The 15,919-nt window shown below is 34.5% G+C and overlaps 2 protein-coding genes across 4 annotated transcripts; one reads left to right on the forward strand and one right to left on the reverse strand.

The window, feature by feature from the left end:
• Window positions 1-3,212: 3,212 nt before the first annotated feature.
• LOC130991637 (vesicle-associated protein 2-2) lies at window positions 3,213-7,424 on the forward strand. 2 transcript variants are annotated; one of them, XM_057915954.1, is made up of 9 exons: window positions 3,213-3,501; window positions 4,164-4,222; window positions 4,739-4,809; window positions 4,986-5,067; window positions 5,476-5,591; window positions 5,747-6,082; window positions 6,384-6,593; window positions 6,859-6,936; window positions 7,131-7,424. In XM_057915954.1, exons 2-9 carry the CDS (start codon window positions 4,174-4,176, stop codon window positions 7,242-7,244), a joined length of 1,056 nt encoding a protein of 351 aa, XP_057771937.1. In that variant the 5' UTR covers window positions 3,213-3,501; window positions 4,164-4,173; the 3' UTR covers window positions 7,245-7,424. The 2 variants fall into 2 exon arrangements, with proteins under 2 accessions (XP_057771937.1, XP_057771936.1); XM_057915953.1 differs by having other exon boundaries at window positions 3,303-3,501; window positions 3,735-4,222.
• Window positions 7,425-7,598: 174 nt separating this feature from the next.
• LOC130991636 (sodium/hydrogen exchanger 1-like) lies at window positions 7,599-15,275 on the reverse strand. 2 transcript variants are annotated; one of them, XM_057915951.1, is made up of 16 exons: window positions 14,961-15,261; window positions 14,062-14,103; window positions 13,693-13,979; window positions 13,442-13,560; window positions 12,894-12,991; window positions 11,322-11,378; window positions 11,164-11,210; window positions 10,882-11,076; window positions 10,741-10,787; window positions 10,373-10,439; window positions 10,147-10,247; window positions 9,949-10,050; window positions 9,679-9,817; window positions 9,540-9,602; window positions 9,273-9,356; window positions 7,599-8,378 (listed from the first exon to the last, which is right to left on the reverse strand). In XM_057915951.1, exons 3-16 carry the CDS (start codon window positions 13,876-13,878, stop codon window positions 8,007-8,009), a joined length of 1,677 nt encoding a protein of 558 aa, XP_057771934.1. In that variant the 5' UTR covers window positions 13,879-13,979; window positions 14,062-14,103; window positions 14,961-15,261; the 3' UTR covers window positions 7,599-8,006. The 2 variants fall into 2 exon arrangements, with proteins under 2 accessions (XP_057771934.1, XP_057771935.1); XM_057915952.1 differs by lacking the exon at window positions 14,062-14,103 and having other exon boundaries at window positions 14,961-15,275.
• Window positions 15,276-15,919: the final 644 nt, after the last annotated feature.

Here is a 15,919-nt window from a genome sequence, read left to right on the forward strand (position 1 = left end):
CTACCCCTACTAAAAGTTTATCAATTTTTATATTAAATTAAGTTTAAAAAAATTATTTAAATAATTTAACACATTTCTAAAATATGAATGAAAAATTATATATTTTAATTAAAATAAATTACCATTTAAAAAAATAAAAATATCCACTTAATGATGATTTTTAAAGCAATTTAATGATGTATTATTATTCAATTAATAAATAAATATAAATATAGATAAAATCAGTCAAAATTCTTATTGAACATGTAAATATTTAATGAATTTTTCGTTCTCAATTTATAATTATATTAAAACTATGAAATGAAATATGTATAAAAGGTAAGAAATTTTTTTTTATATTAAAAAATAAATACATTCGATCCAAATCAAACTAATCCAAATAGCATCACCAAATTTTCCCCTTAATATTTGACAATATAGGAAGTAATATGTCAACAAAATGTACTGTCACGGACCACAGTGTCACCCCACACAAATATTATTACGACAATCTGTTGACATTCTTTCATTATCATTATCATAAATACACAAAACTGTCACACCGACAAATTAATAAAAGAAAATATATATATGTGTATATAATTGCAAATGGGGAAATTAATTAAATGAAAAAAGTACAATACATGCACTTGAACATGAAAATGAAATAAAGCAGGGAAAATAAAAGGAATTGGAAAAAAGTTACCCAAACACGGCCTTGGATTCAAAGCAGGTGCTTGTGCTTCAACTAACCGCAACGCAACCGACGATTTGGTACAACCGCTCCGCAGCGGAATCTTGGACTGACTTTTCCTTCCTCTCCACAAATTACTAGATATTGCTAAGTCGCTGCATTACGAGTTGTACATTTCGGACATAAATGCCCTGAGTCAGTGGTTACCGCAGAAGCATTTCAGATTTAACAACAATATTCATATAGTAATTGAAATAATCGGTAAAATCTATGGACTATTTATTTGTCTAGTCGAAATAATCGGTAAAATCTATGATCAATATATTATTTATGAATTCAATTTTGTATAGACTCACGGTGTCTATATCTTCGTTTCCCAAATATATATAATGGCTTCCAATTTTTTGCATATGTTATTAATGTTTTAAACATATAACAATTTAGATATTTTCTTAATCCTCGTATGTTATATTTTCACAATACCACTCAACGTGATTATTAAACTAGTAAATTTATCTAACAAGTGTTGATATTCACACTTATATACATTAGTACTTGTGATTTACAAAGTTGAATTGTATAATAATAATAATAATAATAATAATAATAATAATAATAATAATAATAAATCGAGTTAACTCCTCAGTCCTCAAACGTCAATGTAAACGCAATTCATATAATTTCAACATGTACCTATATGTTTTGATTTCCCTCTGCAAAAATGCTCACATAAATTTTAGTATCAAAATTCAAGTTAATTATCATTGTAAAATTATTAATATGACAACTTTTTTTTTATAACTAATGTCAATAGTACCTTGGGCAAATCTTCATTTCCAACATGGATAATGAAGAAGTTATTGGGACATTATATTAATTTATTAGTATATGTTTGTTTGAGCGACAGTAATACAACGTTCAAGATGCAAGAAAGTTGAAAAATAGTGAAGAATTTATTGGGACATTAATTATGTTTGTTTGAATTCGTAGATTCGTAGTGGTAGACCTTGATAATGATAACCCACTCAAGTAAATTTGAAGAATATCATTAAAAAACTTGATGTTTTTTTTAGACTATACAAAACTTGACGTTATAATATATATATATACAGATATAATAAGTTACAGTGAGATTACCATTTTTCATGAGATTGTGAAATTAATGAAGAAGGCAATATATAATATTAAATAAGATAACCCATACTCATTCTTCATTTACACTACAAATGAGGGATTATCCCTCCTTTGTAGTGTAAATGAAGAATGAGTAAGGGTCAAATAAGAAATGTGGGAAAAGAAAGGAATGATTTAAAGGGTGAAGTTTTGTTTATCCTCCTTTTCTCATGATAAATTTACAACCAAAGAGAACGCACCCTAAGTGTAGTTGTTTTATAGGTTAAATGTAAGGTTTGTAGTTTATAGGTTAATTAAATTTTTACTACTTCATTCGTCCATAAAAATAATAAATTTTTGTCATTTTTGTACATTCACAAAAATAATCATTTTCAATTTACTATACCAACAATATGTTGCCCTTTATTTATCAATTCATTTATCTATTAAGTATATTATATGTGGCCCATCAAGATGTGTCAATTTCTCCACTCACAATCATTATTTATTTAGTTTTCTCATATTATTGTGACTCAAATTTAATTTGATTTGAGCTTTTTGTTGAATGATATACACTCATACATCTAGAGAGGGAGATGATTTAATGAGAATGATAATTTATAACAAATAAGTTAATAAAATTTATGAATAAGGTAATACACGAATAGACGTATTTGTTAAAATATGTGTTCGAATCTTGAAAGAGGCAAAATTTTCATCACATTAACTGAACTATGCTTGTTTATGCATTACAAACAACTTATTCATAATTTTTTTTAAATGAACTTATTCATAAATTTATATTGACTTATTCATTATTCTCATTTACCACAAAAGACAATATTCTCGTTGAATATATGGTTGAATTCTATTGAGAATCCATTTATATACGAGAAATAATTTATAGGGGTTCTCTTCTAATAACTTTAGCATATAATTTGATAAAATTATTTTTATTTTTATTTTCTTTAAACACGAATAAGGGGTTAAGTTTTAAGAATTTACACGAAATCGGAATTATATTCGCTCTGCGCTTGATCATAATTGATTGATTTGTTAATTTTATTATGATCCATTTATATACATGACTGTAAATTAATAATTGTATAATTATTCAATTTAACTTATCATCAATGTTACACGTAAAGAATATCATTATTTTATATTTATAATTGTTAGTAATTTAAGTATTACTTCTTTACGTCTTACTTGACTTTACCTATTTTTTTTCCTAATTCTTTCATTCGATTATATATATATATTTTTTGAATAATTAATTTATACTATAATAAATATGAATTCATATATTTTTACGTTATAATTTTACTCTTTTAAATAATCGTGCTCAAACGATGACTAAAGTGAGGGGACGATGGGAGTAATATTTAACGCTCAAGTGTGATTTAATTTACCACAATGTCCACTGCTTGTACCTTGGTTTAATGGTCGCCACCACACTGAATAATATGCTAGGAACCTCAACTTTATCACTTAAAGTCTACTCCATTTCTCTCTCGGTAAAAAGAAAATAAAAAAGAACCTTTGATCTCTCTCTCTCTCTCTCTCTCTCTCAAAAAATTGAAACTCCATATACCGTCGTTTTTTCCGATCACCTACTTCAGCTGTTCTTTGTGAATGCCATAACTGTTTACGTTTTGAATTTGATTTATTGCTGCTGCGGAGGTCCCAATCTGCTCACAAGCATCTCATTTTCGGTAAGTTTGATCCTTTCCTATTTGTGCCTCTGTGTGTGCGTGTGTGTGTGTGTGTGTCTGTTTGTGGCTGTTTGTTCTCGGCGTGAGCAACGGTTACCGGAAATGTGATTTCGTTTGGCGATTGAGTATGTTGTGCGAAGTCTCTATATATTTTTAATTTGCGATGGCGATATGTTTTTGGCTCTAAATTCCTTGAATCTAGTGAGATTTTGTAATTATGGAATCTCTTCTAGTTTCTAGGGCAAGGTAAAACCAAGGGCGGGATGCACTGTGTTTTGAATGAGTAGATCGTGCCGACGGCAGATGAAGTCGTGAAATTTGTTTATTATATGTATTAAGTGGAAGCTGAACATCACAATTTTTTTGTGTTGCTGATAGTTTCTACTGTAATTTCTTAAACTGCGTGTATTCTACCTAAATGTATTTTTTTCTTATTTCGATTATGGATGAGAAGGATGGGAATCACGTAGTTGTTGTATTAGTTCTGTGTTAACTAAAATTAATTAGTTCGATAAGCACCTTAAATTTCTCTGGCGCTGTGTAGAAATGAATGGTTTGTCTTTATTTTATTTCTATTTTACCATTTTTATTTTATAGTCATGGGGACGTAGTTAGGACTTTGAGAGGCGTGCTTCCTTGATATGGTGACTTCTAAATTTCAGGTTGGAGAATATGAATACTCAACTTGTGGAGATTCAGCCTCGGGAACTTAAGTTCATATGTAAGTTTAGGATAATTTTAATGTGTTGACATTTAAAATGGCTAATCCCCTCCTACTATTGGCATTGATTGAAATACCGCAAGCCTTATTGTACCCATGTTGCGGCATAGACAATATCTGTTTCCAACATATCTTTTGTTCTCACTTTTGCCAGTGTATCATCAGTTTAGGTGGTTTAAGTGATGTTTTACCTGAATAAATTCAACTGCTGAAATTATGGCATGCATACTGTATTGTGTTTCACTTGAACTGAAGACACTCAGGAACTATTGAAAAAGAAATTTATTTTTATAAATATGATGAGACACGTTTTTGACCGAAAATGATGGTGAGTCTCCAAAGAAGGTAATTGCTTGTGACAACAGTTACTTTTAAGATTTTGCTTCTCAACATCATCCTTACAACTTAGTAGTTGTCATGATAACCAGGTCATCATGTTGTCTTAACTAATAAAATTGTTGCTTATCTGCTTCATCCACAAAATTCATAGTCTGACACTCCCATTGGTTTCTCTAGGTGAGGTGAAGAAACAGAGCTCATGTGCTGTTCACCTTCTGAATGCCACTGATCAGTATGTAGCTTTCAAGGTCAAGTAGTTTCTACTATTGTACTTGTTTACTATCTCATGAATGTTGATATTTTGAAAAATATCTTATTGTTAGATTGTGTAATTAGCCTGCTGATTTAATTTTTTCCTATTTCTACAAGTTAACAAATGTGGGTATTAGTCTTCCTTGCTGAAAGTTGTACACTTATTATGCAGGTGAAAACTACATCGCCAAAGAAGTACTGCGTTAGGCCTAATATTGGTATAATCAAGCCAAAGGCGAATTATGATTTCACAGGTATTTTAGTTTGTTTCCTTGTTTTATGTTCTTATATCTATTTTTGTTCTATGTGTTTTTCTGAACCAGGGTGGATGATGTGTGATATTGAGATGTTCTTTCATGCCATACAACAACTATTTTGCTCTGACTGTTATAATAGCTTCTACCAAATGATTCTAACAAGGATAGTCTCTATCCAATCTTGTACTCCAATTTATCACACTTATTGCACTATGAGTCAATCTCTGATATGCATATTTGCGATATGTGCCGTTTTGGTTTCTTTTGTTTTTATTTTTGTCTTCAGTAGAGATATGTGCCTTGATTTTCTTTTCTTTTAATCAAACCTTTTTTAGCAAAATAAAAAATATTTGACTGAAGGTTCATATCTTGTTGACAAGCTTTTGAGTAACTTCTTTCATACAGTTACCATGCAAGCCCAGAAATCTGTCCCCTCAGACATGCAGTGCAAAGATAAATTTCTGATTCAGAGCACTGTGGTACCATATGGCACAAGTGAAGAAGAGATTACATCTAGCATGGTAGGATCTCGTCTAAAGTGAATTTATTAGTTTTGTAGCTGATAATTTATCTTGTCCTTGCATATTTAGTGGCTCCACATAAAAAATGAAAAGCTTTTCACTGTTTTTTTCTTTAATATCTCTTCTTCTTCTTATTCTTCTATTCCTTCTGGCAGTTTGCTAAAGATAGTCAAAAGTACATTGAAGAGACCAAGCTCAGGGTTTTTCTTACAAGTGCACCGAGTTCTCCTGTAAAGCCACCAGCTACTGTAATTTCAAAGCAAGAGCCATCTAATGAGATTTTGATGTCAAAACACTATTCACCTGATTTGATGCCCGTTAATGGAGTTATCAAGCAAGAAACACATTATGAGACTCCAATTCCTCAAGAACACCAGTCACCTGTTTTGCTGCCTGTTAATGGAGTTAACAATCAAGAACTGCATAATGAACCTCCAATTCTGAAAGATACTTTGCAGAATGGATTTGAGGACTCCCTTCCTTCTGACCTGGTGAGAAATCTTAATGCCACTTCATAATGATTGGGTGATAGATCACAGGGTTCGGGAAACTTGCTCCGTTCTTCAACCCTTAAAAATTTGATTAGAAACGTATGCTAATTACTTTGTTCATCCTCCCAACTTATTCTGCTTTTATACTTTTAGTATTAATATTTTTTAGTGCACATCTTTCATTAGTCTTATGTCCCTATTAGCATCATTTCTTAAATTGGTTTACACCATTTATTTTGCCCTCGGATTGCTATTCTTGTGGACCTTATGTAATTATGTAATCATCTTTTACTGGGTGCAGCTGCCGATTAAGCCAGTGGAGGCAGTCAAATTTGTTAAAAACATGGAAGAGTCTAGATCGGTAAAGGTCATGGACAGTGAGAATTCTGTTCCTGCCAAGGATGATAACTCGAAGCAAGTGCAAGATCTAGAGGAGGTGAAATTGAAGCTAATAAAAGAAATAGAAGAGTTGAGATCAAAAATTAGCGCTATGGACTCGAAGCTGGTTGAGGTCAGTATTGCATCAATCAATATCAGGATTCAGTAAAGGGATACGTTTTAAAACTGCTTAATATTCACTTAGCAAAGTAGATACCTGACCATGCTTTTTTTTCCCCATTATATATAAGCCTTGTAGCTCTACTTCTAGTTCAATGCTTCATATTGTTTCACACTTTTGAAGTTTCACTAATCATGTTTCAGCACGTGCTGGAACGAAAATGCTCGATTAATCATCATTCCAATAGGAAATGCTTAAATTCTGGTTTTCTTTTCAGGCAGAGTACACTATCGAGAAGCTAAAAATAGAACAGAGAAACACCAACCGTGAAAAGGAAACTTTGAAGGAAGATCTGGTGGGTCAATTTACTCACCCACCCCCCTTTCCATTAAAATCTTATTTTTCAGTTAATAGATTGTGACAGATTTGCCCCTGTTATGCAATCTCAACATAACATTCTCTTAATGGATGAATTTAGAAACCATCTTATCCGAGGCAGCCAACGCTTAGATTTCCACGACTAGTCTGATTGATGCTTTTTCTGTACAGGCAATGTCGAGTTCAAAGAGTGGCGTGAGAAAAGTCCAAGTTGGGTTCCCTCCGCTGTTCGTCTGCATGGTCGCTCTCATCAGTTTGATTATCGGGAATATGTTACGAGCCTAGTGCAGATAATGACTCGGGATTTTGTGTTAACAATAGGACAGATCTAGTGGCTGGTTTTAACAAGCCATCCGCATGTACTATGCTTGTTGATAGTTTCAGATGAAAGCTCTGATGGATCCTATGAGTGTAAAAAGAACTGATTATATCAAATAAAAAGAAATATTGGAGTCTTTGTAGGAATCTTGGTTTTCAGTAGATGAATATCTCTCTTTGCTATTGCTCGACACCTTTGTTCTAAAAATTTATACATGTGGATTGTTGATAGAAGTTGGTTTATTCGCATTATTCACTACTATTATCTTATGATCTTATTACACGTTGAATAGTTGTAGAGAAGAATAGATAGAGAGGATCTGAAATGGTAAAAAAATCCGAACTGGAGGAAGTTGAAATCCACACACAAAAGGAGTGATTACACCGGTAACTCACTATACATCTCATGTAATGTCGTATACAGAGAAAGAACTGTATCCTATATGACCTGCGTTGCTTACAAAAAAAATAAATACACACCCGCGAGAGAACCCTTCAGAGCTCCGCACTCTTCCGGTCGACGGCGACTGCCCGACAAAATACTCACAGCTGAAACGAACACGAACACCACCACCACCACCACGAAATGATTTCTGCAGCCTCTACTAATCTTTCGTCACGTGCAACGACGACGAACGAGAAACAGTAGCAATCAAGATATCACAAACCAAAGGGGCCCCAAAACTGTGTCAGCAGACTGACAAACTGGCGCAAAGAGCATTTTAGAATTTAGTGTTTGGCTTCTCCCAGCGGAGCAGGCACGCTCTGTTCCGTTGGCGAGCTCGGGACGTAAGGGACGAAGCCACGGCCGCCGAAAACGGGACGCATGAACGCATCATCGAATTTTCTCCAGTAGTAATGGACTGTACGAGTAGGCCTCGTCAGTAGCATCCTTAAACTGCTTGGACGGGCAATGCTCTGCCCACCCTCGGAAACTTGTCCATTTCCGCTGAACAGTTCAGCAACGGAGTCCTGGCATTCACCGAGAAGTGGCACCGTGAAGGAAGTTGGCGTAAGTGGATCTGCAGAGACCATTCTGTTTAGCTCTTTTGATGAAGGCTGCAAGCACCTCACAAGAGGTTTCGTGATCAAGCCGAAAACCTGCAAGAACACGGGTCGACCGTCCCACTCAGAATGTCACTGTTTAGATGGATTGAGAGGGAATAGAATGATTTGCAGGATGGGAATACAGAAAGAATCAGAGAGGCTATCGAGATGCAAGCTAACAGTAGCCTAATGGAACGTTTACCTATGATATGTTAATATCATGTTTGCTTCATAAATCAAATTCTTGTTAAAGCAAAGGACCGCTGTCTATTATCCAAATATGTGTGATTATGTGGGATACATACCAAACTACCATAATTTCACCCTCCTAATATTGGTACATTACATATACAGTAAAAAACATCTTAGTCAAATATATCAAGTCTTGTTAACATATTTTTCAACAAACGAACCATCGAAGTATGTGGAGATTGGCCTATATATTATTTTTATCTATCGAAGTTATCATTAGAAGTAAAAATCTTTTACTATTATAATAATGTGTGCTCTTCTAGATTTTGATGTCTCCATAATATCCTTTTCTTTTTATTATTTTTAAGGACAATTTAGTAGTCATGTGTATTTATTTTGATTTATGATAAGTATCTTTTTGTATCTAAAAATCTTCAAGGTTGTGATTAGTCTAATATACGTATTATTTGAATTCATAACTTGTACATGCATCACACATACCATTTAGCCCTAGTCCTTCAAGGGGCGTTTACTTTGAAGGATTAACTTTGATAGATAAAAATAATAAGGTTAATTCCTTGTTTACTTAGAAGGATTGAAACTCTGGGATATCCAAGACCCTTGATTATTTCTATTATTTAAGCTAGTTTTGCTTAATTCTTATCCCATTGAAGATGGGGAGAAATCCTACTCTTGATGACAAAAATACTCAATCATGCATCTTATTAATCATCCTAAGAGTAGTAAAATACTTACCACAGTGCTGAAGAGCACGACTGTTATTGTACTGGTGATCATGAGAGCATTTATACTTTCCGTGGTATGGCCAGCTCGAGTAAACTGCAGGAGCAAAAGAAAGGAGTTAGGATACTCTTTCACAGGGAATGGCATAACCACCACCCCTCTATACTATAACTTAACGACCTTAGAGGCCATAGAAAAGCTAATGCAACATGTTAACCCGACCCCGCCCACCCACCCTACCCCGCATATTCAAGTGCGAAGATAGAGATAAGATTTCACCTGGTTATAAGCAAGAGCCATAGAAACAGCACCTCGCATAAGACCAGCCCACCATATTGTGATCTGCAAATAATATAAAATTGTAAGCTAACCCAACGAAGGTCATGGAGATTTTGGTACAAGGATCTCGAAATCATACTTGCTCGTTAAAACTGATCTTCTCATGAGGGATTTTCTTGGTCAGGTTGGACAAAAATGACAAAGGAAATACAAAGGCGGCCCTGCCTACCAAAACCAATCCCAGTAGAGCTGCACTGACAGAGATCGATGTTTTCGGCCTGAAAATTGAAAGAGATGCGATATAAGAAAATTCCAAAATAAAACACAAGTACACATGTAATTACATAGATGAGGAATTGTTGTGATTACTAGTGCCTCTGTGTGTATGCTACTTAGGCAACCACTGTACCTGTCACTAACAAATCTCCATTTCTCAATGTCGAGAGCATCCATGCCAACATAAAGGAATATGAATATCTCAGCTACAAAGGATAATGTCGCAAAGGTGTGCCTGCATTGTGGATAAAGCAATACTTAAGATTGAAACAGAAGCTGCAGTGACCACTACTAGTAGCTAACTGCACGTTGAGTAAAAAAAATGTCATACTTGGTGGTGATCCTTGAGTTCTCGGTGACATTATGCCAGGTATAGTGCGACATCACAATCCCACAGAAGAACACGGTGAGGATACCGCTTAGATTTGCTAACTGCAAGAAACCACAGGTAAGGCAAAGAGTTCATTCCTACGAGTAAAAGGTCTACAACATAATATTAGTCACTAAAAGCAAATTCAAAGTTTAAAAAGCTCCTGGCAAGTTGTTCAGAAACTTACTTCAGCCAACATGTATGAAAGGTAAGCCATGAGCATCATAATGGCAACCTCACGATCAGTGGAATGCCTGCAGTTCATTGAAGAAACCCAGATTAGACAGATTAATTGGTAAGGTATAATAAGTTTGCTCATCTTAATATTTATTTTTATCTTTGCATTATCTAATTAGCAAAGCCAAAGATTATGGAGAATAACTTCCATAGCTTGGTTACTTGATAATGCAGTTTATTGTAATATGGCAACAGATAGGGCCTGGGGGCAGTATGATCCGCTAGAACTCTTCACAAACATTAACTCTTAAGTAGTACTATTGAACTTTAGATGCAGTTTCTTAAAAAAAGAGAAGGATACAAGAAATTGTCACCAACCTTCCAAAATAGAGCTTCTTTATGACATATGCACTAAGCAGTCCAGTCTGAAGTAAAAGATAATTGTTCATCAATGAAAAACGGAGAGTAACAAAGAATGATCATTTCCCCGGAGAGATAGACACTGGAAGAGAGACTCACCACAACTCCCAGTACAGTGCTCGAAATAAACAAATAAAAAAAGGTTCCAATTAGCCCCAGAACTACGCTGGTGTTGATATTAGACAGGTCAAAGTTCTGGACTGCATTAAAAAGCACTACAGATGTTGCATCATTCACAACACCTTCTCCAAAAACTAGACTGTACAGCAATGGAGTCTCATCCTGATTTAGCACCTGCGTAAGTAGACATATTGCTTCATACTAGAAGAACATCTTCAGCATGCTTCGATGAGTCAATCATTACAGGAATTTAAAGTGTACCTGCAACGTGCAGACTGAATCTGTTGCGGCAAAAATTGCTCCAATTGCTGGATAGAATCAAAAGGAGTTTAAGCCGAGATAATACATGTGATGTTGCAGCTGTGTGTGTGTGTGTCACAGAGAGAGAGAGAGAGAGAGAGAGAGAGAGAGAGAGGGACCTAGGTAATCTCCAATTGCAAGACCAATATTCATTTTCTCGAAGATGGCAATAGCGCCTGCGCATGGTTAGGAAATTGCAATAATATCACAGACTGAACAGTTGCAAAAAAAAAATATATTCTTCTACTTCTACCCGTCTTTGTCTATACTATCCCCTTCTGGATTACATTGTGACTCAGAAACACATGTTAACTGAAACTATTGAAGGCAAAACTCTAAAATTAAAAGTTTATCCCAAAAGGCAATAATTTAAGTAGCTGATCGTATCAATATACAACATGAAGGTCCCCAAACATAAAGATCAACAGCCATTGGAACATGGTAGATCCAAGAAACAGTATTAAATGTTACTGCCAGCTCTTTTTTCGGTGAACAAACACACACACTGACACATACATACATATATATATATATATATATATATATATATATATATATATATATAGGGAAGGGATCAATAAAGAATGCTAAATGTAGAAGGAAACAACGAAGACTGAATAACTCAATACATGTACTGAATAAATCACGCGAGCGCATGAACGAAAAATGTACGTGTTTATTCAGTAAAATAACTATTCATGTGGTCGCGTGATTTATTCAGTAAATTTATTGACTTATTCAGAACGAAATATAGTTACTTCTTCATAGATCCCAACCCTATATATATATATATATAGGATGTGATTATCGTGAGAACTACATTTTTCATGAGAGCAATGCATTTTCCGATAAAATTAATGAATTCATTGTTAAATTTAATGCATTCGAAAAAAATGAAATTTTCGCTCCCTCCAGGATTCAACCCAAGTGCTGTCTTCATCCATCAAGATGATGCATCCACCGTAGATCTTCACGATCGAAGGACTGAGAATGGTTCTCAGTTCTCATTTCATTTAAGGGTATAGGATTACGTTCGAATGGCTTTTTTAAGTGAGAATTAAGAACACATGCACAACCACATTAGTTGATTGTCAATCTTGTGCCTGTGATACATTTATTTGTTCGGTCTGGTCATCTCTTGTTCATGGATTTTATGTGTGTGTGCACATGTTCTTAGTTCTCACCAAAAAGATGATTCTCACTAGATCTCATACTGTATATACAATACATACATATGTATATAAAAATTTACCAAGATAGGTTTGGCATGGCCCTACTTATTTAAATGGAACAAAATTTGATACTTGTACAAAATTAAGTGAAAACATATGGTTGAAATAGTGGAAGTGTATTGTAGACACTGCAAGCTGTTGGTAAAAAAAAAACTGGTCGGTACCTTCTCTAGGTATATTTGATAATCTAATTGAGTAATTGTCAAACCGCTTCAGGCTGCAAATAGTAGATGTTCACACACATATATTCATGTATGAACAAAGAAATGCTACAAAGAGCAATAGAAAGAAAAAAGTTAAGTGGAGCATGCATGAAACAGCCCAAGAGTCCCTTCCCCTTATGTTTAGATCATAAAAATTGAAACAGTGAAGTGATAGTACTAAAATGGACATGATCTTGCTGAAAGTTAAGAGCCAAGGTTTTTTTCTTAGATATTAACTTAATGAAAATGGGAATACCTAGTGATATGGTGATGAAGGATATCAAGGTACCAAGTGCCCCAAACATCACTATGGTCATGAAATTGCGAAAGAATTGTTTCTTTTTAACCTGAAACCTGAAAAAAAAAAAAAAATCAAAACTCACCATATTGGAAAAACTTGCAGCTATAAACCAAAGCAGACATATTTGATATGATTCATTTTCGTATGTTCTATAATTGAGTTTATTGCCACAATTAACAAGCACACTATACACTTAACTTTTTATGAACGAAAATATACAATACAAATATAAGAAATTATATTTAAGATCCGCCGTCCTGATTGTATAATAAGAAAAATAGGTGTATCAAGCATAGAAAGATGATTGCAGGAATGAATTTCTTTGTGAATAAAAAAAATGTTTCATGACAACTAGCCATGTATCTGGAGGAAAAGAAACCATTGTCTTCTTTTAAAAATAGACAACATTGATAAAGTAGCATGAAGACCGCGAGGACTATTCACAATGAATATGTGCAAGCAATCAGGACCATCAGAGGTGGTGTATAACATATTTAACTTACCCGGCATTAAAGATGATTGGTGGAAGCAGATAAATGAAAAAAAGATCCTCATTGAACACCAAGAGATGTGAGCTCGTCCCACTACTTATTAGCAGAATTATAACTCCAGTCGCTACACCCTTTCATTTAGAAACAGCAATAATCATATTAACAAGAAAAGCAATCATGATGAACATAATAGATACTCTAAATGAAAGCTGGCCACCAGTAAATGCATGTATCACATGTAAACACTAGAAAAGGATACTTACAATTATGAGGGCTGTAATAGATTCGTTCATCCAACGATTTTCCTCCAATAGATGACCAATCACAATACATGCACACAGGAGAGTTACAAATAAGGTTATCGAGACCACCGAGGCGTGATCAGAGGTTCCCAAACCATCCATTGTCCCTAACATAGCTTTCGGGTCAAGACTCATGCTGTCCATCATTCAGACTAAACAGAAAATGTTGCAATTCTGAGAAGATGTGTTAAATATTCTTAAGTTTTATAAGCTCAACCAAAATCAGATCCCCACACAACCAATTACACCTGCAACACAAGACCAGAATGCACGTTATTATTCTATTCGAACAATAGAAGCCTACAATTTATTGTACATAAATTTCCTTACTGATACTTGAAACTTATACCGATGCACTGCGTAAACATTCAGCTGTGCACAAAAACATTAGTTGTAATTTCATCAAACATACCCCAAGAATAAGAATTTCTATACATTTCTCAATCAAACATGCCCCAAGAATAAGAATTTCTATACATTGACTTGAGAAATCGATGCTCAATCACATGAATAAACTTCAATAGATAAACAAACGCATGTATAGTTACATCAAACATATTGGCAATGGAAAAGACACGTAAACTACCTTCAGGAACCCAAGACACCACATCAACCTAGTGCAGATGCACTTGATAAGTCCATCACCTTATAAGTCACAACTTTCTTGAGATAAATTTAGCAGAAAGACATATAAAATCATGTACAATATTTCTAACCAGTTCCATCCATATTCAGTCTAATGTTTGCCAAATCAATCTTTGTCATCTTTTCAGAAGTTCTGATTTTACTATATAACTTTTCCAAAGCTCGAAGCGTCATCTTCTTTCGGGTTTCATATAGTTGAACTCAACAGTATTGCGATGATTCCTAAAACGAATGTATTGAACACTAAACTACTGCAAATAAAAATATCTGCTATATCAGAAGAGGTTATGCTTATCAACAAAAAACAGAGCAAAATCAAAATTCGCTCCGCAGTTACTTAAACAATCAAAATTAAACACAGGTAGCTAAGTTTGCTCGAACGATCTTAAAACAGAACAAAATCACGGCAGCTCAAAATTACTCGCGAAGCTCGACAAAAACACATCAATTTCGCGGTCTGAACTTCGAACTAGATCTCAGCGTTCGAACTCCAAATGTAAAAAACTGTTTAACCAATGAAAATTTGCTTTCCCCATCCCCTCCCAGTCACCACACAGAACGGAACAAATCCAAGTCAAACTTACTTCCAGCCGCCGAGCTGCAATCAGTCACAAATTTGAGGTCCCCGCTCTTTCCTCAGCTTGCTAAATTGAGGAGGAGAAAAGGAAAACAAAGAGTTTGTATCACGGATTGAAGATTCCAGAAGAGTCTCCACCAGTACAACGAATTCGAAAACTGCGTCGAAACAATATCCACCAGAATTCACGGAATCAGCGCTTATAAAAGCAAAATTGTGGAAAGAGAGAGAGAAGACCGCGTGTGGTGTGTGAGAGAGGAGAGAGGGAGAGACGGGGGGGAAATCGACAGAGAAACGGAGGGTCCATGATAAGAATAGATACTATATATATATACGTGCAGCTTGTGAAGGAGATCATGACTGCTCTCCCTAATAATTATATTAATTTGGAAAAGTAAATGAAGAACGTGGAGTGGCGATCGGCCGTTGATGTGGCCGACCGGCGGTCTGAGATGATCCCAACCGTTGATATTTTCCCCTTGCCTGTCCCCAGCTGATTCCATGGTGTTTTTATGCAACGGTAAAAAAGTGATTCGCATCTTATTTTACTACTACTATTTTTTTGCTGTTTCTTAAGTTAGTTATGTGTGGTGGGAAATTCAAATTTTTTTGGTTGGGTATTTGAGAAAATGCGTATATATCTATTTTTCAACATGATAGTTTTTCCAAGTGGTATGTCCGTATGCATATATTGACATATATCAAGGAATAATAATTTTATTAAGGGATAATTGCGTGAAAATACACAAACTTTGCCAAAAATTCATATTTGACGCGAAGTTAGGATTTTACATTTTAATACACCAACTTTCGTTGTTGTCCAAATTTGACACGACTTAATTCTTAAAAATTCAAAAAACAACATCTTTTTGTAAATAATTATACAAAGACCCACTTATGTTATAATTTGGGATATTTAAACCAAAACAAGATATTTCCTTATGATGTTTTCTTTTAACCTTTGAT

This window comes from Salvia miltiorrhiza, chromosome 7, assembly GCF_028751815.1.
Source record: "Salvia miltiorrhiza cultivar Shanhuang (shh) chromosome 7, IMPLAD_Smil_shh, whole genome shotgun sequence".
Lineage (NCBI taxonomy): Eukaryota > Viridiplantae > Streptophyta > Magnoliopsida > Lamiales > Lamiaceae > Salvia > Salvia miltiorrhiza.

Bases quoted from the DNA above. Each gene is read 5' to 3' on its own strand.
- LOC130991637 (XM_057915954.1), top strand. From the start codon at position 4,174: ATGAATACTCAACTTGTGGAGATTCAGCCTCGGGAACTTAAGTTCATA. The intron at 4,810-4,985 runs GTCAAGTAGTTT...CTTATTATGCAG, and splicing joins ATCAGTATGTAGCTTTCAAG to GTGAAAACTACATCGCCAAA. The intron at 6,937-7,130 runs GTGGGTCAATTT...TTTTCTGTACAG, and splicing joins AAACTTTGAAGGAAGATCTG to GCAATGTCGAGTTCAAAGAG.
- LOC130991636 (XM_057915952.1), bottom strand. From the start codon at position 13,878: ATGATGGACAGCATGAGTCTTGACCCGAAAGCTATGTTAGGGACAATG. The intron at 9,603-9,678 runs GTATGATTTCGA...TATTATTTGCAG, and splicing joins AGATCAGTTTTAACGAGCAA to ATCACAATATGGTGGGCTGG. The intron at 9,357-9,539 runs GTGAAATCTTAT...TTGCTCCTGCAG, and splicing joins TGGCTCTTGCTTATAACCAG to TTTACTCGAGCTGGCCATAC.